The sequence below is a fragment of the Monopterus albus genome, unplaced genomic scaffold (assembly GCF_001952655.1).
Source record: "Monopterus albus unplaced genomic scaffold, M_albus_1.0 scaffold12.1, whole genome shotgun sequence".
NCBI classification, from domain to species: Eukaryota; Metazoa; Chordata; class Actinopteri; order Synbranchiformes; family Synbranchidae; genus Monopterus; species Monopterus albus.
The window spans coordinates 573789-599788 of NW_018127892.1; the positions used below are offsets into that span (position 1 = coordinate 573789).

At 38.9% G+C, this 26000-nt stretch overlaps 1 protein-coding gene across 1 annotated transcript in view; it reads right to left on the reverse strand.

Annotated features, from left to right (window-relative positions):
• Nucleotides 1-26000, reverse strand: part of zmat4a (zinc finger, matrin-type 4a) — a 142350-nt gene that overhangs the window by 29121 nt on the left and 87229 nt on the right. The window contains exons 5-6 of the mRNA XM_020590264.1: nucleotides 19726-19947; nucleotides 778-874 (exon numbers count right to left, since the gene is read on the reverse strand). Coding sequence (XP_020445920.1) covers nucleotides 778-874; nucleotides 19726-19947 — 319 coding nt within the window. The remainder of the gene's footprint in view (nucleotides 1-777; nucleotides 875-19725; nucleotides 19948-26000) is intronic.

Below are 26000 nucleotides of genomic sequence, written 5' to 3' on the forward strand. Positions count from 1 at the left end.
TATTATTTCTAATTAACTCTGCTACTCCACAGCCTTTCCAGGTATTGCCTGGTAACTGCAGACATACACCCCGAGGTACAACAACTAGCTGGAAGTCACTGCTCTAAAGAATAAGGCACAGATACTTCCTTGGTATGAACGGCTTCAACAGTACTTAGAGTAAAATACCAATTTTTGAAATTTGAAATGAAAAAGGAAAACAAGCTTGTTAAAACAGGTACCCAGGGTTTCCAATGTTTACTTCAGTAACAGTCCCATTTGTTTAACAAAACTTGTAGATTTTCTTAAGATGCCTATTGTGACTGTTAGGAAAGTGGCTGTGAGCAGGTTTTTTAAAATTAACTTTTGTTTTCCAGCTGTCTGCTGGAGAGCAAGTTCCAGCAGGCTGCCTTTTGTTTTGACTCCACTGTAAAACTTTGTTGATTGTCACCATGAGAGTGGCTCCTGCAGGCACCACAGCCAAATTTAGCTACATTGTAAAAGCAGGAAAGGGCTCAATTAGAGAATTTTCTTTAAAGCCATAGACTGCTTTCAGCAAAATGAGCCCATCTGAAAGTTTTCTCAGCACTCCAGCTCGCTACAATACTATGATCATTTATGCATGCAGTGTGAAATGTACTGTATCTGAAGTGCAAAGACCTCCTTGAGAATCATGGGATTGCAAAGATGCAGATGAAACCAAAGGAGAAAAAAAATTCAGTGCCAAAGATGAGGTGTAATATTTACTCATGAAAATCAGCTCTGCTGCTGTGATGAACAGGAGCATGAGCTACTCACTTGTTTTGGTGCTTTGAGCCCTGCAGATGTGCATGGTACTGTGCCACCGAGTTCAGTGTGACACTGCAGACCTCACAGGTATAGCTCCGTTTCAGACCTGGAATCAAACAGGAACACATATTAATATCTATAGAAAAGAACAGACCTCAGAAACACAGTCTGCTTCCTCAGTTATACTACAGTGAGGAATAATAATGAAAATCTGACATTTTCAAATAATTATACAATAATATGATCTTCACTCTCCTGAAGACTGTCATTACAGAATCCACCAAAGCTAGATAGCCCCTGTGTTTCTTCATGCAGATGCTTTTCAGTACGGTACTGTAGGTGAGCATGTGTTTTCAGCATTGCTTTAGCTGATAGAGACTTCTGGTGATGGAGTGGCAAAAATCAGTTAGAGCTGTGCAGACAATGAAATGTCACGCATTTCAAATCTAGGTGAGATAAATTTCACAGCTGAATCTGACAGCTAGTCCTGAGTTGTTGTTTTTTTTTTACCAGATAAAGAGCCATTTCTAAACACTTTGTAAGAGTTTCAGGAGCTTGCCAGAGCTGACTGACAGGTGTCTTAAATGCTCCAAGTCTGTGTTTACTCACAATCACAGTGTGAAAAAATCTCCTCGTTCATTTCCTTGTGGCCACTGTGCACGGTGCAGTGGAGGTGCAGCACAGAGGGCTCTTGCAAAGTAAATAAATCAATAAAATGCGGTGTTGTCTATACAAAGAAACACTCATTTCATCGGGATTAAGTTGCAGTGCCATCCAACAACATAATGTATTGGCAAATAAAGTGCAGATGTCCTGTTAGATTACTTTTTAAGTTTAGTGCTACAGCAGGGTTTACCTGAGTTTTTTTTAGTTTATCTATTTGCACTTCATAAAACATAGCAATATAAAACCATAAAAAATTAAATTAGACAAATGTGACAGGAGAGATCACGAAGCTATAGACTTATATGACCACATACTTATATATAAAACTTTTAAAAAGTTCCAGTTTATAAATAAATACACAATGATCATAATGAAAAACTGCAATAAAAAGAACAAAACAACTGATGAAATATACATCATGAATTAAATTCTTTCTAAATTTGTAGTGAGGTTTTAATATCTACTTTACATTCCATTTCTGTCCACCATGATATCTGAGAGAATAATGGCAATGACTTTTTTTATAAAAAGGAAGATAAAGATGATGTGTCTGTCTAGTATTATAATGATGAATCTCAGAATTAGATTTTAAAAAGCTAAAGGAAGCTAGAGACAATTTGATAAGAGCACATACACTAAATCATGTATGTTATACTGACAAAATGCCGAGTCTTTTAAAAAAGTGGAGCAGAATTCAAGAAAGTGGCCAGTCTTACAAATTATAGAAAATACAGAAATACTGTGATAATGCTCCACAGCTGTAAAATCCTGTCTGATATAAATTGCTGTGCTGTTTTTTGCATTCATGGGTCTATTATGCAACCTCATGTGGCTTTTTGCAGTATACTGTTTTGTAGTAGATTATTTAGTAACATGCAGGGGATGTGAGGAATGTTTTCCAGCAAAACGTAGTATGAGGTATTAGAATTTTAAATTCAGTAATTCCATCACAGTTATAAATCTATGTTAGAGTCGATTTGTCTGTTGTCTTACCAGGACTTTGGTAAAGGGTTGAAAGCAGACTGTTGTGCCTTGGGAAAGGGGCTTAAGGAGGAGGAAAGCAGTTGTACCAATAATGAATAGGAAAAACTGAGAATGAATAAAATTGAGAATCTGCTTTATGTTCATACAGCTGATTCCAGCGTCACTAATCTGTCACCTGGCTGACACAGAGACAGACTCACATTCACTCCTATGGACAGCTTCAAGACTGTTGGGAGGAAACCCGGGTACCTGGAGAACATGCCATCTCCACACAGAAAGACCACGGGTGGCTGCGAGGTTTAAACCTGGAACCTTGTTGCTGTGAGGCCACAGCGCTAACTACTGCACCTCTGTGCCACCAAGCCAGCCAAAAAAGTAACAGAAAAACCACAGAGTCATAGCTTAAAGACAGGAATCACCTCGGGTTGTAGACAGTAAGATCTTGAAGCATCTGATTTATTGGCCATTAACACTATTTAATAAGTTGCCCACATTTCTAAAATCATGCATCAACAAAGTCCTGTGTGTGGCAGTGGTTGTATTGAGTCAGAGCACCCTGTGTAATGGCTGTCATGTTGTACTAATCTTATTGTGTTATGAAAAATGGCTGTTTTGATTGCCTCGCTCTCACAATTGAGTTAACGCCTCCATAAATATGCCTGGTAGCAAAAGGCCAAGAGAAAATAAATGTCATCCCACACTCACTGAATCACATTTCCATATTCTCTTAAAGTTCCCCCATGAATGATTGTTTACCCTGAATCGGCGCACCATGGAATGACCTGCTGAAAATTAGATATATTATTAGTTTCTTCATTTATAGTAGAGGCAGACTGAATATTGAAAGTTTGCCATTTGCTAACTTAATTGCTAGATGTTGATGCCAGCTGTTTCCTTCTACCATTTTGACTGAGTGCAATATTCCCCAAAGAGAGAGAGAGGCAAATCTTAGTCTTTCAGTTTCCTCCTGACAAGCTTTACAATAACCACTGTGTCAGTCGGGTTTAACTGAGGTTTCAGTTTTGCAGGGTCGTCCCCACATGCAGTCATGAGCTGACATTAACGTTCTGCAGCAGGCAGTGGGGTCTACTCTGCAGTGGCCCTTTGACAGCTTCCTTCTCAAACTGTTTTTGAAGGGGTGAAAGATTATACAGCGGACCCCGTATCCATCATTGCAGCCACCTGCAGCTCTTCCCTCATGGTGCTGCCCTGCATGAGCGATGAAGCACCAGGAACCTTCAGGCCTCTGGGGCACTTCTCCTCCATCACCTTTGCTTCCTACTTTCTGAGACATCACCGATGAGTCATTGAAGATTCACTTGCTTTGTCACTTAGCCAAGAGGAGCGAGGCAGCTCAGGAGAGGATGCCAAAGAAGAAAAATGTGCTTTGAAGTCTCATTTATTTGGGTTAAGTTGGAATTTAGTTAGAGTAAAACCACAGTAACAAGTCATGGAGCTGATGCATGTGGAGGAAAATGCAGTCTGATGTTTTATATCTTCATTTGAACTGAGATTTGAGGTAACTTCTGAAAGAAGGAAGCAGTGATTAAAGGAATAAAACAAAGAAAAAAAGAAGACATTTCAATTAGAACCTGCTCATTATACTGTAGCTCCTCATTAAACTGACCTATTTGAGTTCAAACCTGGGGCTGCATTCACAAAACATCCTGTGTTGCCTGAGCTGAAGGGGAAACGGCCAAGATGGTTCCAGACCATATTTTACTATTTCTCTTTGTTTGGCTTTCACGCTGAAACTTAGATCATCATTCTTATTTGATAAATGTCATTAATCTGCTGAATGAACACATCTATTCTGTTGTATCATGTTTGCTGAATCCTTTGGTGGTATTGGTGACAGACATATTGTTTTAAAGCATCAAGGGATATCTTGATAACTTCTTATTTACATTTTAACTGAGTTCTGTTACTTTACATGTTTATTATTTTTATATTATTTTGTAGTTGATTTTGGTTCTTATTGGTTTATGACTGATTGCTTTGGTATTATAGCCTGCTCAGGACTAAATACATATATATTAAAATTTAAAACCTACTCTGTAACACATGTTATTTTGATATATTAGTTTGATTGTTGCTGTTAATAGCTTGTTCATATTTTGCATATCAAGTGATTATTGTTCTGATATAATTTAAATAATTAACTGGTTATTCCTGCACTTAATTTGATTAATGAATCATTTGGAATGATTTTCAATTAGTCATTATTTGATTGTTGATTTTGGTTTCTGTAATTGTTTATTCAGGTCACGGATAATGTATTACAGAATGAATGGATTTTTTATCTGCATTGGAATTTGAACTGTACACTCATATATTTGATAAAGTGAAATCATTGCTGGCGGAATTAGGAGTCTTAATAAGATCCAGTCATTTTAGTAACAAATCCAGAAAACCCAGTAACAGTGGACATGATGTTTGGCACAAATCTAAACTACTCGGACACTGGACAAAAAATACAGTTTGCGGTGCTGATGAACTGCTGATGAATTATTCATCAAGCCAAAGTCAGATTGGGTCAGATTTTCTAAGAAAGTGGACTTGTGCAAATGTGGTTTCACTGAGTTTGTGGCTGCATTTTTTATGTATTCAGCATCTGATTTACTAAGACAGGAGCTCAATACACAGTCAGCTCATGGACTGACCTGATTATAAACCTCCAGACACTCCACGAGTGAAGGAGAAGTCATAAGCACAGGTCAGATGTGGAGCTTATGTACTGTATGATCACCAAGCTTAGAAGAGAAATGATAAAATAGTGATACTGATTACAAAATATTCACTTTGGCTGCAGTTCAACTACATCTGAGAAAAACTGTTACTATTAGTCAGAATATTACCTATAAATTAAGATAGCATAATCTTTAGCCTATATCTAATAAATAATACAATAGGAGGCAATAAGCACTCATTGTAGACAAGAAAGGCTGAAGACAAATGAAAGACACACAAAATATACACATGTATTTGTATTATACTTTGTGTTTTGTAGAGTATTTGGGTGTAAGGGTTGGCGTATAAATACCCTGAGGTATTTTGTTTTGAAAGTTTCTCAGTGGGTCTGCCACAACTCTTCCCCATTATTTCTTTTGTAGTTAATATATCTTGTGCTAAGGAAACAACTCAAAATTTTCTCTTGTAAATCATGTTTATTTGTAACAGTGTTTTGTATGTTTATAGGCAAAGCACTGACTGTCATTTATTTTATCATTGCACCAGTACTGAAAAAAAATGTAGAAGAAATCATCTGGATGTAGTTTTAGGTCTAGATTTTTTCAGCATACTACGATCTGGATGAAGAATTTGACATTTAGCACCAGTAGGATACTCCCAGTACTAGATAAAATAAAATAAATATTCTTATATAAATAATTAAATATTTTAAGAAATCATCCCCAGTCATACATTCATTGTAACCAGAAGTAAAAATGCTGGATGAAATTTGCTTTGAGTTACAACGTATTGTCTAAATTATCTGCTATATCACATTGTACAAGTGATATAGCAAGTGATATGTCCCTAAATGAAACAAAAAAAATCCCTTTAACTTTAAAACAAAATCATACAAGCAGTGTTGTAAAGTTAATAAACCAGAAAAGCTGGTAAGTGCTAGCTAATCTGTATCTGCCACATTCACCTGTACATTGACTCACCAATAACCACACATGGGGTTTCTTATTGGGTGCTGACTTTAGTTATTTAATTTGCTCCTTAGCAAATCTCTAGTTGTCGCTCAGCTAATTGAGACCTATTGCCTGAGCCCCTGGGAGGGAGCATGGTGGCAGTAAGAAGGATCAGCTGTGAGGTCCTCTGTGTGGATTGTTTATTCGCTGGGAGAAAGTGGTGCAAGTACAGTGTTCATGCTAAATTAACCAGCAGCTATCAGCCCCAGTCAAATGGTGCACGTTTAGCTCATTCCATCTCCGGCTACTGCAGGGTGCCCAGACTCAGTGGTGAAAGAAGAACTCAGATTGTTCACTTAAGTGACAGTAGCAAGACTACAGTGTAAAAATACTCTGTTACAAGTAAAAGCCTTGCAAATTATCATCATATTATTTGATTCTAATTATTGATGCATTATTGTGTACATCACATTTAATGTTGCAGCTGGTAAAGGTGGAGCTCATTTTAACTATCTTATATAATTATAATGTGAATTACTGCTGGGTAGCTATACAAAAGGCAGGCTCATCAAATCCCAGAAAGGATTGGTTTTTAAAATTAGACGCACTCAGGAAATGTGCAGTACGTAGGAATGAACTTTAATGTCTTGAGCTGAACTGGCATTATCTGGAAACAAATGGCCGACTTGCTGGTCCAAACTAGTGCTTAAATCAAACCAGTTATTGTGCACAGGCACAGGCTTTACCCTCTGTTTCCTCATGAGGAAGACCATGATCAGCTCATTGTAATTTACCCATCTCTGAGCCTGCTATTAAGGCAGTAATAGATCTATTTTAGGGCCAGGAGGAGCTGTGAATCTAACGCACAGCCAAGAGCAACAGCTTGAGAGCTGTGATTGCAGGGCTGTATAAAGGGAAGAGCGAGAAAACAGAGGAAGTGAGAAAAGAGGGAGACAACGTGCTAAGTCACATCTGCCAGCAACCCAGCTCTGATTAACAGCTGTGATGGAGTCTAGAAAAATACAATTTGTCTGTCGGCGTGTTTGACAGGCTAGACTATGTTTTAAATGTAGTGTTTTGGAATGGACACTGATGAAATCAAATAGCATTCTGTCTTCTAATGGCAGCTACATGAAGAGTCCAAATACACCAAGTGAGCAATATAACAAAGAATAAGCTGCTGGCTGCTGCTTGGTCTTTGAGAACATGACTGACACTAGAGTTCAGACAGTGAGTTATGATTTTCTTTTTTGGCATCGAGAGTCCAGTTCATGCCAGTCAGGTTGAAACAGTTCTCCTCTGTTCCTGCACAATACTGAACATAGTACTGTGCTATCACAGTCACCCCTCTTATAGTGCACAAGCCTGAAAATGGCATATGCAAAATAAAACAATAACTATTCCTGGTAAACACATAAAAATATATATATAAGTTTGGAAATGTGTGCCTTGGCTGTGCACAGTCAGCTCAGAAACACAAAGGAGCCAGAGCTAATAGGATGGAGACATGTTTCAAATGAGATAATGATGTGAAACCGTCTCAGGTCAATCATCAGTCGTAGTGATTAACAACTGTGTGACAAAATATCTGGTACTTAAATAAAAATCCTAGGTACAAGCTTATGCACATAACATTTAGGGGACAGAGCTATCTACAGCTCCCTAAGTGCATTTTGACATAACACCAAAACATCAAGCCTAAAATTCTGTCACCTTTTTTTAAGAGCTTTAATCAGCTAACTTTGATCATTTTTGATAGAAGCAGCTGATATATTACTTTTGTTAACAACTTTGTGATTAAGTGTTTCAAATTGCTTACTGTTCCCTACAGCAGCGTAGTTTAAATCTGGAGGCCATAATGCAAACCTATAGAGTTGTTCCATTATCCAGGAGAGTCCCTTGTTTCTATGTTAAGTAACATTAAGACTATTAATAATGAACTGGGAATGCAGAATGGGCATAAACACTTCAGGAACCAGTAGCCCCCTGTCCAGCTATCATGGGCATCAGTCTGTGTTGTCCCTTGTGTGTCTCAAACTTTACCCACATGACATAAAACATCTAAGCAGACAGACAATACCTAGTTAATAAAATGTTTAATAATGTATTATTTGATAAATACAACAATAACTACAGTATAAATTTTTCTCCCACAATCCATCTCTCATAGCGTACTAAGAAAGTACAATGCATCACTGGTGCGAACACGCAGATTAGGATTGAGCATGTTCTCTTACCATAGAATTAATCTATGATTGCTCAGACCTTAGTGTTATTTCTCAGCTCACTTTACTTTCTGCTCTATGTTTGACCTGCTTACCTTTTCTCTCTTAGCTTTTTCAAAACAATCAGATTGGATGGCATGTAAAAGTTAGAGTGCTTTGAGCTGGAGTGGCCACTTTGCTATCCAACATTCATTTTATTCATCAAAACCAAACCAGCAGCACAGCTGGTGAGAGACAGGCACACGGAGGGTGCTTTGAATGTTTCTAAGCAGACTTCACAGCAGCTCAATTCAATAACCAAGGACACGACTGAAGAATCACAAGCGACATTCTTGCCAACAAATGGCAGAACAATTGCAAACATATTAGAGTAGTAGTCTATATAGTCTTTGGTTTGTGTTTCTATTTTGTTGTAAAGAAACAGATGACATATCTTTGTGCTTGTTTATAAATGCTCTCACCATGAACCTATCCCGCCTCCCTCAATGTGGCAAACATTATCCCTGCATCACCAGGAGAGGTACTTTGTGAACACAGTATGTGTTGCTCAGTTTGAAATAATCTTCAGCGCCTCTTTAAACTAAAGATGCAGCAGACACAGAGCAGACGTATAATGGACTTCCATGGCAATGGAGTGGAAACACCAGCTGTAGCACAACATAGAGTTTAAGTGAAATTTTGCTGTCCTTATACCAGTAATAAATAAAAAAATGCTCTTATTTATCCAAATAGAAGTGCAACATGAATGATATTTTTATGTCAAAACCATAAGTGTGCAATTTCCAAATTAAAATTTTTATTATTGAGAAAAAAATAACATGGGAATGCAGAATGGGAAAAACCAGAACCATCAACCCATCCCACTTTGCAACTCTCCTCTGGGAGCTGGTAAAACAACACAGAGGTCAAGGACACTGCACTCAACCAAGCCAATATTTAAAGCACAAAAAAGTTGAAGGTTCTTTGCTGATACATGTTAATTTGTACTAAATAACATTGATTCAGGTGTGTAACCTACATGTTTTACAAGTAAGAGGTTTGGCTGCTGGGCAGTTCACTCTCTTTCTGTTATGTTGTCTGAGTTTTAGACAGGGGACTGCAGATGGAATTTTTTGGAACGGCGTTACAGTAAGTGTAATCCATGTTTCCAAAAGCAGTAGATAAGTGCATGCACATGATGCGATGTGCTTTGTCACATTGGTCGGTGGTGCTGAAGATGATGCTGAATACACAAACACCCAAATATAGCTCTCTCAGCAGTGCTGTATATTAAAAATGCATACAACACAAAGTGTAAGTGTTCTAAAGGACACAGACATGTTTTATCCTTGGAATTGTTTAGTATGCAAATGAAGCTAATGTGCAGTAAACAGTTTACAGCTTCTCGCTCTCTGTCCTTTATAATTCATGATCGTGAGCAGAAGTTTAAGTGTAAGAAAATAAACTTTGCCTGATGTAGCTGCTGCTCGGGCCAGATGTTACAATACTTCTAAACTCCCATTAACCTAAACTGTATATCTCAATTTTGGCACTCAGTGTTTTATTTCTTTTTTTTTTTATCTTTATATCTCATGTCTGAAGGAAGATCACTCTGATTTCTTCTGCTTTTCCAGCGGTACTTTCTCTTCAACTGAGCTTAGCTGTTTCTTCATATTTCTCCTACGGTGGGTTTTGAAGAAAAGGTTCAGACTTCAGAACAAACAGAATACTGAGTCAAAGGCTAAAACCATTTCAGTTAACTGCTATTTACTTTTCTATCTGATGTAGCCTGCACCATTTATCTCAAACGGATGGGCTGAAAACACACACACCAACCCTAGAAAATGTATTTTTTTTATATCCTCCATATTTCTCACTTCATAGAGTTTTATGTGCTTTGACCACTGTGCAGGAAACACATCATTACTTTAGCACTGATTTATTATCCATTACTGTTTCTTTGAAGCAGCACATATATTTAATTATCCCTCAAGTCAGTCTATATGACAGTACATTTAAACTGAAGACAGACTAATGAAGCAGCAAAAAAACAGAGAAGACAGGCATTCCCTCACATCAAAACACATACAGTAGTATCTGTTAGTGCTTTCTTGTTGCACTGTATAGGACATTCACACTGAAGCAAATGGAGCTGTAGTTGGAGTCGACAGTGGTTCACCTCTTCTGTTACCTCCATTTCAATTTCACTTGTCAAAATAGTAAAGAAGTCAGAAAGTCACACTGAACATTTCCCCTGAGATTCAAATAAAACAACCAGGAAAATAGCATTTAGAAGGACCAATCCCAGGGGGAATATAGTCACCAGTTAAATTTGTTTTCCCATGAGTAAAAGTGAAAACAAGTTAAAAGCTGAAATCTCTTCATTACAGAGGCACTGAGTAAACCTTCTGAACACACTATATATTACAGATGCAGTCATGTTAAATTGTTGGCTGCACCACAGTGGAATCATACCTGAGCTGTGACAGGTCTGTGCACAGCCCTTGCTCTTACCGTGTATCCCCCATGATGACACAGTGACCACAGTCGCCTTGTTAACGCCCCTAAGCACCATGTGCGCAACCCGCCTGCAGTGTTTATTGTATGTTACTGCAGAGGCTGGTTGATAATTCGATCCTTCTGTTAATGTCCAGAACTGCTGGTGGAAGAGTATAGTAGGACCAGTGGACTGAGCTGAGGTGCTTGGTTGGCAGTGGCTGCCTACGTGTGTCTGTGTCTGTCACAGTAATAACTACTATTTTGTTATGCTTACATGCTGAGACCTTATACGCCTTTTGAAACATCAAGCCACTGGCAGTTATTGCATTATGTCTACTTTGAGTCGACATTATGAATCAATCACCACACCCTAAATTTTATTATCACGAGTTAGAGCATTTCATTTTGCAGGACATAAACCTTACTGATGACTGGATCTTCAAGCACTCACAATAATGCAAGGTTATTAATTTCAACCACATTACTCCAGCAGGCCCATTCTTTCCTCTCTTGGAGAAAAAAAAGAAAAACAGAAAAATGTGTTGTGGAGCGTGGTTCTGGTGTGATCCAGTAGTACTACACCTACGGTTAAAATGTCTCTTGTGCTTTTTTGGTATTATATTATCAGTAAAATGTTCCCAGCCAATGTATTAATGTAAAATATGAGATGTTCCAGCACACGACTCTCGGGTCTTGGTTAAGAGAGAGCAAAACTGAACAATGACACCAGCTGGAGACAAACTCATGCTGCTTGAGAGACGAAGCTGCGATTTATGCCTTCGCTGCTCTCCCCACTCACTTCTTATTCTACCTGTGTCAGTGGGAAAATGCAGCATTTCAGTCATTCAAAAATGACATTGCATCAGAATACAATCCAACAGTCAAATGCATTCCTTACAAAACTTATCTACATTTGCAGTTTATTTGAATGGGAACATGTTAAAAGACAGGGCGGCTGAACAAGTAGCTATAAATTAGTAATCTGTATGTTATGTGCAGTGATACCTGGCCGTTAAACCCTTGTTCTGCCCCTTGTGTTGTAATGAAGCTATATTGACAGTATAATTTTACAAAGTCCACATAACTGCAGGGTTACGACAGCAGCTGTGTGATATATCAGATTTCAAATGAAATGTTCACAAAGAAGTTATCTTCTTCATTCTAACATACTTTATTATTCATTCTTTCTTAATGTAACTTAAGCATGTTCACCGTGTTTAATAGACCTTTGACTAGAAATGTGAAACCCAGTGTAACAGGTAGTAATTATTTATCTAGCGCAGTACCTATGTGATAAGCATTATGGTTAGACAATTCCATTGTATAAACTGTGACATAAACAAAAACTCTGCGGTGTGAATACAGTACTTCAGGTGGTATGTTTTTAAGAACAGAGCGCCATCTAATGGTGACACTGTGCCAATCAAGGAATAGCTTTTTAATGGGTGTTTACTGACACCTTATCAGGCAAAAGGAGAAGGGGGCTCATGGAAGGTCACGCTGAATTTAGACTTCTGCATCACTGCACATATGGGAACGTGCATCTGCCATTTGGAGATGGATGCATAGCTGATGCATTTATACTTGTACGAATGTTAACGTTCTAACTAAGGGGGTGCTCACACATCAAAGTACAGAAAAGAAGACGAAGAAGAAGAACTCAGGGAATCAAAATGGTAAAAATTCTGTGCCAGGCTCAGAGCTGTTATACTTTTCATTCTAGAGCTGGTATTATGCCACGTTATTAAGTGCTGATATCATTCAGGTGAGAAAGTAATCGCTTAGATTGAGAATAGGTGGTCAAGCCAGCCAAATATTGTCAATTTGTTCCGATGTGAGTGCCCGCTAGCAGACCAATAGTAGGCAGCTATGTCTTGGTCAGAGCAAAGTCAGATCATCCAATCGGTGTGCAGGATCCACAGCTTCGCACAGCATGAAGTTGAGATTTGGAAGGCATGTGTCAACAAGGCTGTAAAAACGGGCCTCAAAGAGCACCCAGATTCAGAGAAGGCAGGGTTAGGCATCTGTATGTCTGCTGGTTGTGGGAACACATTAGGTAAAACACATAGCGCAAGGAAGAATTATTATTATTACATTTTATGGTGCAGTGTTCACTGCTAGATACTAAACAGTGGATGCAGACTGCTGAGCTAAAACCGCTGTAAATAAGATACATCTAGAGTGTGTATAATGCCACACATATTCAAAGTTTATGCTAAGTTTAAAGACCAACAATAATGTCCAGGAAATCACAAAGAAATCACCAAAACCTTGATATAAAAAGTAGTTTGCTACCATACTAGTCTATTCAGTGGCTAACAGTCAACTAAACCAAGCTACATGCTCTCTAGCTTCACATCATCAGTGTCAGATATGATGGTAAACCTAGGGTGCTTTTTCACCCCGACTCTCCCACCAGTGAAGCAGAACAGATGCAGAGGCAGCAGGTCCTGTTTCATTTATCTGCTGCTGCATGGTAGACAGAATGTAGGAAGATTAAAGATTCTGGTATTTCAGCCTCTTACAGGAGTTCCATTATATCCTGTGCAATAAAGGGAATTAAGTAGCAATCATGTCTGTATTCCTCTAGTTTCAGATTACTGCAATGATCTATGGCACCATGTGTCCTTATTACTCAGGCTTGTGCTAGAATAAGAATGCTACAAAATAATACCTCATTTCAAATCTGTCTTCTTCCCGTCCAGCTCTATAGGAGGTGAGTGTTGCTTTACTCAAAAGACACATCTGGGCTCTCAAACTGAATGAGTTTGAACGGGTGATATTGATGTACTGAATGGTGCCAGAAGCAGTACATACAGCTACGGCAAGCCTCGGGGACAGAACATGTCTCCTGCTGCACTGCTTAAAGCTAAACTTTGTCACACAATACTCAATTGTCTTTTAACACTATTTATGGTTGAAATGCTTTAATTTATTTAGCTTGTAGTTAGGTTAGCATCATATAAAAGGTGATTAGACAGGGGAATGCGAAAGCCTTTGTCAATGTCTGACTTTTTTGCACAATGTATGGCTATTTCCTGCTGTCAGTATGTACCAGTGTAAACTCAATTTGTATTGAATCTGCTGAATATGCTAGTATATATACTGATTTGTTCAATTTGGAACAGCACTATAGCAAAAAGGTGGATGCAACACAGATTATATTTCTAACTGTGTTTTGCTAATACCTTTGCACTTCCTCAGGATGAGCACTTTGAGTCTTAAAAAATAAGTTTTCAATATTCGTTTGGATTGAGGGAGCAAATGGTTCAGCATGAGGATCAACGTTAACGTTGTGCACAGCTCTAGAATGAAAACAGTTTCACCCATTTACAGGAGGTTAGATTCTAAATGGATATTTTACACAAGAACACTACATCCACAAGGTCTGATGCGAGGCTGTTTTGCTGCCCTGTGGGCCTGGAGAGCCCACCAGAGATGCTGTGTGATGAGATCAGGGAGCTGGTGGAATTACCTTTAACGTCTTTGTAACAGTTTATTGTTGCCCATGTATTGTGGTGTTTCATTTTGTTCTTAACTGTACCTCTGTACTGGATGTGTAAATGAGTGCATTGTGAATCTACAGCTTGTGTACCAACACTTAATTAGTGTTAATAATCTTTCCTTCACATTTGTGTGATCAGAGGTCAGTGGCTAATGAGTTGATGTGAAACACCTTGTGCTCTTGGCTTCCTTTGTCCTGACTGGGTTGGTAACCTGTGCTGATGATGGCCTTTTAAACAACATGTTCACATATTAATCAGCATTTTCACTTTATCACTCTTAATACAAAATCCTTTTTCTTTTTTGGCATCTGAAGAGCCTCTTTGTTGTTCTGTCAGTGTGCAGGCATTTTTCTCCATATATGGAACATGTACAATGGTTGACACTGGTAAAGTAACTGCATAATATGTCACATGTTCATGGTGGCTGGATTTTCAGAGAAAAGTGACTGCGGCTTAATGTCAATGCAGCAATTCTAGTTCCTGATCCTGATCTTTTGGCCCTGTCACAAAGGAGGACTGGTCTCTGGGTACATAGTGAAGCTGCCACGTGCTGTGTAGTTAGCACCAAAATCAGTTTTTAGTTCCCCAGAAATCCCTGGCCTCATGTTAAAGTAGTAATTAAAATAGAAAACAAGTGACTTTGGCTGATGCCAAGCTAGAATTACTGTACCTTTATTTGTCTTAATTTCAGGAAAAAACATCATCACCTCTTTGAACCTGTTGCAGCGATAACCATGGAAAAGTGCTTCCACAATCTGCCCACATCTCAACTCAACTCAACTTTATTTATATAGCGCTTTACCACAGCCACAGCTGACCAAAGTGCTTAACATACCATACAAGTCTAAAATCATAACAGCATAACTAAAAATAAAAACAATAAAAACATACACTATAGCACTACAGACAGAGTCTCATTCCTGGCCAAACGCCATTGAGTACAAATAGGTTTTCAAATAAGACTTAAAAATGGACAACGATGGCCTGCCTAATATAAAGAGGCAAAGCATTCCACAAATTTGGACCCACCACAGCGAACGCTCTATCCCCCCTAGTTTTCCACCTGACCCTCGGTGCCTCCAGAAGAATCTAAGGCACTGTGACGGATTATACGGACGTAAAAGTTCCGCAAGATAAGATGGTGCGAGCCCATTTAAGGAATTATAAGCAAATAAAAGAATCTTAAAATGAACCCTAAAATGCACAGGAAGCCAGTGAAGAGATGCCAGGACTGGGGTTATGTGGTCCCTCTCATGTCCCCCTACCAATAATCGAGCGGCAGCAGGCAAGACACGATTGACTGACTCCAGCGTACAATGCATTACAGTAATCCATGCGCGATGTAACAAACGCATGGATCACACTCACATCAGTGAGTTAATATACAATCTATTGCAAATTCCTTTTCTATTCCATTCACATTTCTGCAATCATTACAGTGCTCACTGTTACAATAAATGAACTATGTCCACACTATCAACAATAAAACAATAATAAACTTTGAAGAGAGTCAGCATCAAATATAACAGATGTTGCAGCCTTTGCAAACTCTATAGTTATTTGAACCAAAATCTTATATAACAAATTGAACTGAAAGGCCACAGATGAGCAGTAACATCAGATTTACTGTACAGTATGCTGTAAAGCAGGGCTATATTGTCTCATACAGCTTGGTGATTAAACATATCTCTGTGCCCTCTCTGTGTGTATAGACAGCTATAAAGGCCTTTTTCTTTATCATGTGGTGATCACAGCTAGGAGCTGGGTTGGGGGGGGCAGATGCAGTTGACCCCCGAAGGATCTACAGTTCAAAGGAACAGTGAAATGCTAAGGACCTCTCTATAACAGCATATAGTTGATAGCGCCACACCTTTACTCTCCTTCTCTAACTTCGCCCCTCATTTTGTGCAGACAACTTTTCATAGCTGTAGCTCTGTGTACACAACAACAATATGCAGATCCCTAGATTACAGCACCTTTTCCTTTATGGAGCTGTTAAATATTTCATTGCATGAAAATCTTCGGGGTCACACTACACATTTTCACAGCTAGTTGAGAAGTGAGTGAGGACGCTGACACAGGTCAGGGAGAGGTAATGAAAAGCAGAGGACTGACAAAGAGACGAGACAATACCAACAATAAGAATATACAGAGAAAAATTAAAAAGGGGGAACAGAGAAAAGTGCTCTGAATAGAAGCTGTGGCATCCCGTGCACTGCTGCCTGGCCACCCAGTACACCTGCTGCAGTCCCATTCTCCTCTCCACAGGCTCACGCTGCTGGTTTTGCCTGATAGGATGATTTGCCACTTCATTACTAATTGATAATCGCTGGAGAGAAAAGCTCATTAACCCAAGTGTTGAATAGGGCAGCTAGCACGCTGACATTTTCAGCCTCTCCACAATATCTGTGTTTATGTTGGTGAATGCGTCTCCTCCTAGCACACTAACAACACAGGCTTTGTGGGAAAGACATGAGGTCAAAAATAAGGATGGCTGTAAGTTAGAGTGAAGAGGTGCAGAGGAGTCTTTGGTGCCGAATCTTAATCTGTCTGTGGGAAAAATAACAAAAAAGCTCATGGCTGCTATTTTAACAACATGCTGATAATTGAGACTTTTGAAAAACCTAAAATTTTATTTCCAGCAACACTACTGTCTTTTAATAGCATCCAGATCTCTAGTGATTCTCTTGTTGAGATCAATGCTAATAATGAGGGGATGAGAGGAGCAGTGTTTTCAGTCATATAGTATTGAACCTCTTATTTCACATTTCACACTAGGGGTGTGTATTAAATATTATCATTGATAATATCTTAGTTGTTGTTTGAATGGTGTGTCAGCTGGTATCACTGAGTATCTCATTCACTTTACAGAAACAATCATAAACGTGCCTTGAGAGTCCACACATTCCCTGCGTCATGTAACTTAGTTGGATAGACTTCTGCCCATGCACACTGAGAGTGCACGCAGCATGAATATGATCACTGCACAATAAGTTAAGCTAGCATAGCTGCTTAAAAATGCATTATCGAAGTGAAAAATGAATGAACAAACAGCACCAAGAGAGAAAATACATACACCAAAAGCCTTGTAATCTACGTGGTTAATTTAATTGCTAGATGTGGATCGTCCTCACTTGCACAGAGGTATTTTGGCTTTAAATTATGGGTGTTGCTCAAAACAAAAAACATCAATATGTAAACTATGTCAGAAATTGGTTGCAGTTAAGCACAACTCGATAGCTTGTTTCACCCTCTGCGAACTAATCACTGCACAAAATATGAACAATATGCAAAGTGTCGGGATTCAGCCACAGGACTAAACCAGCCAAGGTAGCAGCACAAAAACACACGCAGCAAACATTAGTGGAATCATTCTGCAAAAGTGATTTCAATGTTTGTGTATTGTCGTACTTGAATGCTGCAGTTTTAAGTAAATCACTTTATGAAATGTATCCATTAATATCACTAGTAAGCAACAGTTAGTGTGCTATTAACAAGAGCGACCTGGTGCAATATAAGACTTAGACACATTTTTTTGATGGATATAAATAAATATCGTCTGCTTATTGTTATAGACAAAACCCCCCAAAAGATCTAAATATCATTTTTTTTGTCAATACCGTACACCTCTACCTCACACTGTGGTGTCTCTTAGCTGTCCTACCTCATCCTCGACATCGTGCCACTTACAGTGCTTCTGTTATTCCAGCTTCTCTATTCTGTTTTCAAGGCATGTTTCATAAGTTAGCTCTAAATGCCACCTAGAGTAGTAGTATATATATGGTATATGTGCAGATTTGTATCTGAAGGTACATATGTATATAGGTATTCATATGTACTGTATTTATGTACTGATTTATCTAATGTGTTATTTAAAAAAAACTGTAGTGCAACAGGGCTGAGACTCTGTTGTTCATAGGTTAAGTTCTATATAAATATTATGGATTGTTTTGTTCATTATAAATGCAAAAAAAAAAAAAACCTAGGCCAGATGTGCTGTACTTGAATAAGGCATCATGTACTGAAAACCTCACTAGCCAACATGACAACACTGAGCTGTTTGCAACCACTCAATTTGCTCTCAACCAGCCCCCGTGCACCTTTAAGGCATAAAAAACCAGTCAGGCCTGAAGTTATGAGGCCATCTGTCTGTGAGGATTTGTTTCGCCCTTTCGCTATGGTCACATGCTGATGCCCTTTACAACACCTCTGGGCTCCTTCTGCTCTTCTGGCAGTCGCCCCTCCACTGGCTGGAATAATATTGTGTAATTGTTATTGATGTAATGTGACTGGAAGATGCTAAGCAAAAACATTCTCTCCTCCTCTGTAAAAGGAACACCTTGTGACACGTGTGGTGGACTCCAGAAGGAGTCAATCTGACCAGTCTAGTCAAGAGGGCTGTTTTTCACTTCAGTGGCAGAGAACTTAGAAATACAGTAGTCTCACTTCTTTCCAAATACAAAGCTGCTCTCTATCACCGATCAGTATTATACACATCATGCCACTAGCTATGTAATAGTCTATGTAATAGACTGCTCATCACAATAGATGTCACAAAACTAAAGACAAGAATTACCATTTAAACAACCTTTGAATAAATCTGTTGTCTGACAGACCAAATGCTACATTAGAACAGAAAACAGCAAATATCGTACTCACTCAATCATCAGGAACTGATCCTTAAAGCTGCACCAGTATTTTTTATTTCAACAACAGGTCTGATGACTATGTACAGTGGAAATAAAGTTGCTGTATTATCTATGATTCTACACATGGTGCTGAGCTATACAATGTATTTTAGTGCCTTTCAAAAAAAAAATTTAATAAATAAAATTAACCAACTAAATTAATAAATAAATAAGGCAGCTGACTGCAAACAGATCAGCAATGCCACTGAACAGCACCACTGGAGCAAGCACTCAGTTTGTGTCACTTTCAGTATGCTTTCTGACGAGAGATTGATAAATCAAGCTCTTCCTGTTGGTTTCTTCTCCCACTAGTCAGTCCCCTAAAGTACATTATGTTGTCGAAAAGAAGTCCTGGGGTCATCAGGACTCAGAAATATGACTTAACATCTCAATGTGATTAATTAACACCTTGTCCTGACACAGTGACTGAGGCCATGAAGCCTAGAGGTTGGCAAAAAAAGTTAACAGAAGGTCATATTTTTCATTAGATAAATATTTCATATAAAGCACAAAGTGGACCTTCTGACAATACAAGCACTTTTTTGCCACCTAGCTGCTGCCAGACTGCATGTACTAATGTACATGCAAAAGAAGTTTCAACCAAATTCTACAAAATGTTTCATATCAATAAACAATAAAACCTATTTAAAAAAAACACACACAAATGTCATTTAGAAAATACTGATGACATGTCGAAACTGTATTGATTACACCACACCAACAGTCAGAACATAAAAAGTCATTCACAGCTGCAGCCATAGCTCCATACCTTTCATCTCTCCCATGTCCAGGGTCTTGCCCAGCTGCTCCAGTAGGTCTGCTCTGGCCGCGTTCTTCTTGTGCTTTTTGCCATCATAATGTTGCTGGGCCATGCCGGGGTTGTTGAACCACGCATTGCATAGCTGGCAGTAGCGGTCTGAGTTGCGGCGCTGTTGCAGGGTGGTCATGAGAGATGTTTCTGGGGAAGTCTTGACAGGACTGCAGGACGCCTCTTAAGAAAACCAAAAACAAAACACTAAATTTAGGTTTTGCAAGAGTTTTACAGTTCAGAAGGAGGTAGGTGCTTCTGTAACTTATTACCGTTACTTTTATGGCAAAAAGATATATTCGTGGTCCTTAGCAAACATGCAAGGCCTACAAGTATTTGGTTTGACTTAGATATTTGTATGTCTATAATTTAAAGAATATGTATTGGTGTTTAAATATGTTAATTTGAGTAATGACAGGACTCTGCAAGTAAAGCAAATATAAAAAAAATATTTACAATCACAAAGAATGTCAACAACAGGAAAACATTCAGATATGATACAAAATGTAAGGAAAAAAGAACAAGATTCAAACTAAAGTCACCAGAATCAGAATCAGAATCAGCTTTATTGGCCAGGTGTTTCGGACACACGAGGAGTTTGACTCTGGTACATCGGCTCTCAATGTGCATGTACATATCTCCATGCAAGGGGCAAGTAGACAGTAAACCAACTTAAGGCTAGTATATCAAAATAAGCAGTATTAACAAGCAACAAACTAAGCAGTATAAACAGGCAGTAAACGATGCAGACAGATATTTAACAGGGAGACCAGTTGATCTATAGCATACAGTATGCTATGAGTGTCTTCTCCCTGTTGTCCTGTGCTCTCTGTCATCAGATTTGACAAATGTGTTGTTATCCATGTGATTTACACTTTTAATGACCAGTTTTAACTACCTAGCATTTCATTCTGCTACTGCTACTGTCATCTTTTCATCTTTCAGTGAATTGTGTATGACAGATGGAGTTATTTTTGTCCAGATTAATCATGTTTTGGCAAAGGCTTCTGGAAATGGAACAGGTTTCCCACCTCAAAATTCACTATACAAGAAAAACATTGCTTAAGAATAAAATAGCATCAATATATATTGCTTTAATTATAATATAGGAACATTTTTTAGAAATGTAACAAAAATGCAGACTGCTAACTGCATGTCAGCAGCGCCTAAAAACACAAGTTGGCTCATAGAGTAGAGATGTGTAGCAGACAGAGGACAATGTAAGGGCTTTAATGAGCAGTGATCCACTGCAATGTAACAATGACTGGAACCCTGCTAGTGCACCGCTTTGCATAACAAGCTGTTATCTCCATGAAATGCTTAAAGAGGAAAACCTAAATTCTACTTGGCAAATGAAATAAAGAGCCTGCTCCGTTTGTGGCGGCCCACTTGTGCCTTCATGCATGAATGATGGCATTAACCCCTGATGAGTGCCGCACTCCACTGAGCGCTCCCCGACACTAAACGGTAATCAGTTTTAACATTCCAGTGCTCGGCCCACTCTAAGTCAACATTTAGTGTTGTCCCATTACGTTCCGTTACACCGATCACCATTTCAAAATGGCAACTCGTGAAAAACACAGCAGCGAGATAATGTACAGAAAATCAGCTGTCAGCATTTTAATCTGTGTCTTTAAGATCTTTGCTCTTCAGTGAGTCAGAGCTGAGCCATAGGCAGAGCAAAGTTCACATTTGTATTAGAATTTACATTCAGCAGTTGGTTAATGCGCTCATCCATGGTATTTGGCTATAATGAAGGATTTGCATCGGTGACTGTGCTGACCTGTGATCTTCCAAATAGGCCAATATAAACTGTCCAGCTTAATTGAATCCCTGTAGTTGTCTTTGCAAAGTGGTCAGAGGTCAGCCACAGAACAGCAGCCCTGGAGCTGTTCTGGATTTAATACCTTACTCGGTTTTTAGAAGGAAGGGTGTGCATCTGCCATGGATGAATCCAAGGACTTAAACTAGCTATAAACCTCCTACCCAGTAGGAAGCCCTGTATACAGGAAGTAGGAGGTGACCTACCTGCTCTTTATGCATCACCAGAGCTTTAAATATTCAGTCAGCAACAACTTTATTAGGTACAACTGTACAATCACATGCACTTTAATGCAACACTTCTGCTTTTACATCTGTTAAGCTCAAACTGTTTCAATTTTTGGTGAAATTGTTTTGAATTTTATGTTTATTATTGAGGTCATAATTAAAGGTGGTGTTATACTGGACTACATTATATTCAGAGGTGTTCCTAATATTCTGACCCAATCGTGTATGTAGCTGGGGAGGACAAAATTATATAGATACCTCTAAATATAATGTAGTCCAATACAACACCACCTTTCATTATGACCTCAATAATAAACATAGAATTTATAAACTTATGACATTTTCACCAAAAACTATTGTGCCGAGAGTGATATTCCATTAAAGCTGTTTAGACACGTCTGACATATGACAACATTCAGGCAGTTACTAAGCAGAGCAAAGACGGGGATGACAGAATGTGAAAGGGAGAATTTGCTGTGGGAAGCTCAGGGAAGGTAAAATATTTGCTGTTTACATTTGGTGTTATTATTACTGTTGTTGTTGGTTTATTTCAAAACTGCTATCTAAATGGAGCCACAGACATGAAGAAAAGGTCTGAGCTTAGCATAAAGACTGAAGCAGGAACAGCTAGCCTAGCTTTGGGCAACAATTTGTAGAAATGTAGAAGTGACAATCACTGCATGTGGATGCTGTCTCCAAAATAATTGTTACAACACAAACTCCTTGTTAAATGACAACTCTACATTTTTACATTTTTGTTGTGTACAGATTAAATAAATAAGATGCAACATAATGAGCTGTAGAGGTGTTGCTAGGCACTGGGCAGAGGCTACCTGTTTTACATCTTTGTGCTAAGCTAAGCTAATTGACTCTTGGCTCTCATTTAAGTCTCACAAATAAGCAAATAAATCTACCTACTAGAGGCCACCTGTCTCATGATAAATATTCTGACAATCTTGGCGTCTTGTCATTGTCTTTGTGATGACCTCATCTGCATTATGTAAACAGTTCTGTAATGCTTTTTACTGCCTGCCGTCTTCAGCACCAGATGGAAAGGTTTAATCAATCAATCATCAATCAATCAATCAGCATCAACTAAATCTCAGCACCTCAGTGACTCCTTGTGGGCTGTTTCTGAATTTGCTGTACTGACCTTACCCAGCAGTAATTCAAATGGGCCATTGTCATTACACTGTAACTTTGTCTGTGCCATTTATAATGCTGATCCAAAATGCAGAGCTTACCCAGGCTTGGTGTCTGAATGAAAATCAATGTAGCAGAGCAGGAGATACAGTATATTTGTTTTATTCCTCACCTTCTTCCTCCTTGTCAAAACATGGCACTGTATTACCCACAATGCAACTTGACCACAGAGAGCTGTGACACAAGATATGACATGTTTACTTTGTGTGTATATGTGTGTGTTTGCTGACTTCTGAGGAAAACATAAGGCTCTTTAGGTGCTAAATACCCCAACTGTGGCCATCAGATAGTTTCTAACTGTCTGCCATTTTGTACTGAGCAGGTAGTGCGCACTGGATTAAGAGGGTTTTTTGCTGCCTGGTGATGAAAGCAGTGACACTGAACCAAAACAGTAAAGTTGTATGCCAGAAAACCAAAACAATGAGCTGAAAGACACAGAAGGGAACTGCAGAGTGCCATTACTATTTTATCTAGAGGTTTGAAACAACAAGTGACCTCTTTCACACAAAGGGAGTAGAGACAGAACATAAACCTCAGTCTTGTTTACATTCTATTTATTATGAAGAGGTGTGAATATTGAACATTGTAGATTATTGGTCAAATCTCTTGTGTAAAAGTTAGGAGGAAACGAGAAGCACACTGGAGAAACTCAAATAGTTTTTTTTTGCAAATAGGAATTAAAGATGCATGATTACAAGATCTAAGCAAAGCTCATTTGTCATCATCAAGGTGCCCTCTCTGTACAGTATCCTCCTCCAGCAGAGTGTAATTACATTCTTATTTAATATTCTCACTGCTTTTACCCCAGAGTGTCCTGGCCATTTGTCTAGCAGCTCACCAGTTTTACCTCCAGGTTTTACTTTCAATACTAGGCAGCAGAGTCCACATTCTTACACAGTACTGTGTTACTGCAGGATGGCTCTCCGGCCTCAAAGACAACCCACCTGGCACATGAAGAAGTGAAACCCTTTCCCATTTAGTACATCATTAAAGCTGTACTGTTTACGACCTCTCTGTGCTTTGATTGAGGATTCAGCTCAGTTCAGAATGCAGGCTTCACCGCCATCGCCAAGAGGCAGATGGTGTCAGCTCGGTGTGGCACCTGCTGTGTAAAAGACACTTTTAAGTTGATGAAAAGGCTCTTACATCTCTATATTATATGTTTAAGCAGCAACGAGATAAAAATGTGCCTTATTTTGCTGCACAGATCTACTGTAATTTCATGAACTTTGGACACACAGTGCTAAGCAGTGAGAACACACTAAAACCACTCCAAGAGGACTGCAGCTTTTTCCTTGAAGTTAGAAAATTCTTCTGACACTGATGTCTGGAAAAACATTTTTTGGGAGAATCATCAGTACAGCAGGGAATAAATCAGCCCAGCCTCGTGGTCTTGATTTATCATCATCAAGTCAAGGAGAAGGTACACATGCCACATTTCATAATGGCAGCCTTGTGGCTAGTTAGTCAGAGGACACACACACACTGCAGCAGTTTATTGGCCTAATAATGCTCTCTGCTGTCTAACAAAATGTGAGGGGGGTTCTGCCTGTCGGATTGGAGAGAGCATTCCAGCACACAGGCTTACACTGCAGCATTTCATTTCTTCAGTTTTAGTACAATATAGCAATAGAAAATTTAATGTTGGATTTATATAATGTTTTGCTCAGCATGGGTAAATGTTGGTATTTTACAACTACGAATGGAATGGAAGCTGGTAGAAGAAAGATATTTGCAATTCTTTTCCATCCTGTGTGTTCATGTTCAACACCTGAATATCACAATTTAATTCCCTTGAGTGAAGGTCAAAGGTAAAGGTTACATACTGTTGTCTGCCATGTGTCTTTGACCTAAAAACCTAGTCCAGTTGATTTTTCTAAGTTTTTTTTAGCATGTGTCAAGACCATAAGTCAGGATGTGGCACAGGGCAGCATGTACCCTGTGTTGAAAGTTTTACTCACACTACAGCCACAAGACTCAGTAGCAGAACTGACTCATTTGCTGCAATGATCCAGACCAGAACAGAGCCTTTCAGACTTGTGACCTGAGCTGTAACTGAAGGCAGTGTAAAGAAAAGTTACAAGTGCCAGGGTACTGTTAATGTGCATATGATCATTGTTCAGAGAAACAAACTATAACTATACATAAAATAACAACAACTGCAAAGTATCAGACAAATTGAAACTCTGACCTTATGATAGTGTTAGATAAAAATTCAGAGGATCACCAAAGTTCACAAAAAGCACAAATTAGGACATCACATTTCATTGCAATCCATTCAATGCCACAAATGTCGGCCTCATTGTGGCACTATAGATAAAATCAGGTGATCAAAGTCAGCAGGTTCACTCTCTGAGGACAGTGAATGTCTGTACCAAATTTCATAGCAATCAACAGTTGTTGACTGCCAACGCTGCCTTTCCTACAGCCTAACTGTTAGCTAAGCCAGCAATGCATTGATACATGCTGCTTGTGCATGAGGCAAATGCACCCTCCATTTCACTTCAGCCTTGATCCTTTGAAATGGCACCATACTCTAACTGTTTCTGTGCTTTACACACAGATGAGCTGTTCTTGGCATTCCATGTTTATACACTGAGCATAATGATGGACATTTTTCATTTAAGCAGATATAGACGTTATTGGAACATTTCTCCTGTTTTTTCTTGTTTTGATTAATTCCACCCATTAATATTAATATGTATAGGGGAGGCGACTGTGGTTCAGTGGATACAGCGGTCATCTCCCAACCGGAGGGTCGGAGGTTTAAATCACGATGCCTGCCGTCCCCATGTCAAAGTGTCCTTGGGCAAGACACTGAACCCCCAAGTTGCCCCTGATGGTTAAAGCCATCGGTGTGAGTTGCTGCTGCAGATGGCTGCCTCGGTTCTGTACCAGAAGCAAATTCCTTGTGTGTAACATATTCGGCCAAATAAAGGCGATTATCCTTATCACACAGGGTTTCGGATGTTTTTTCTTACTTA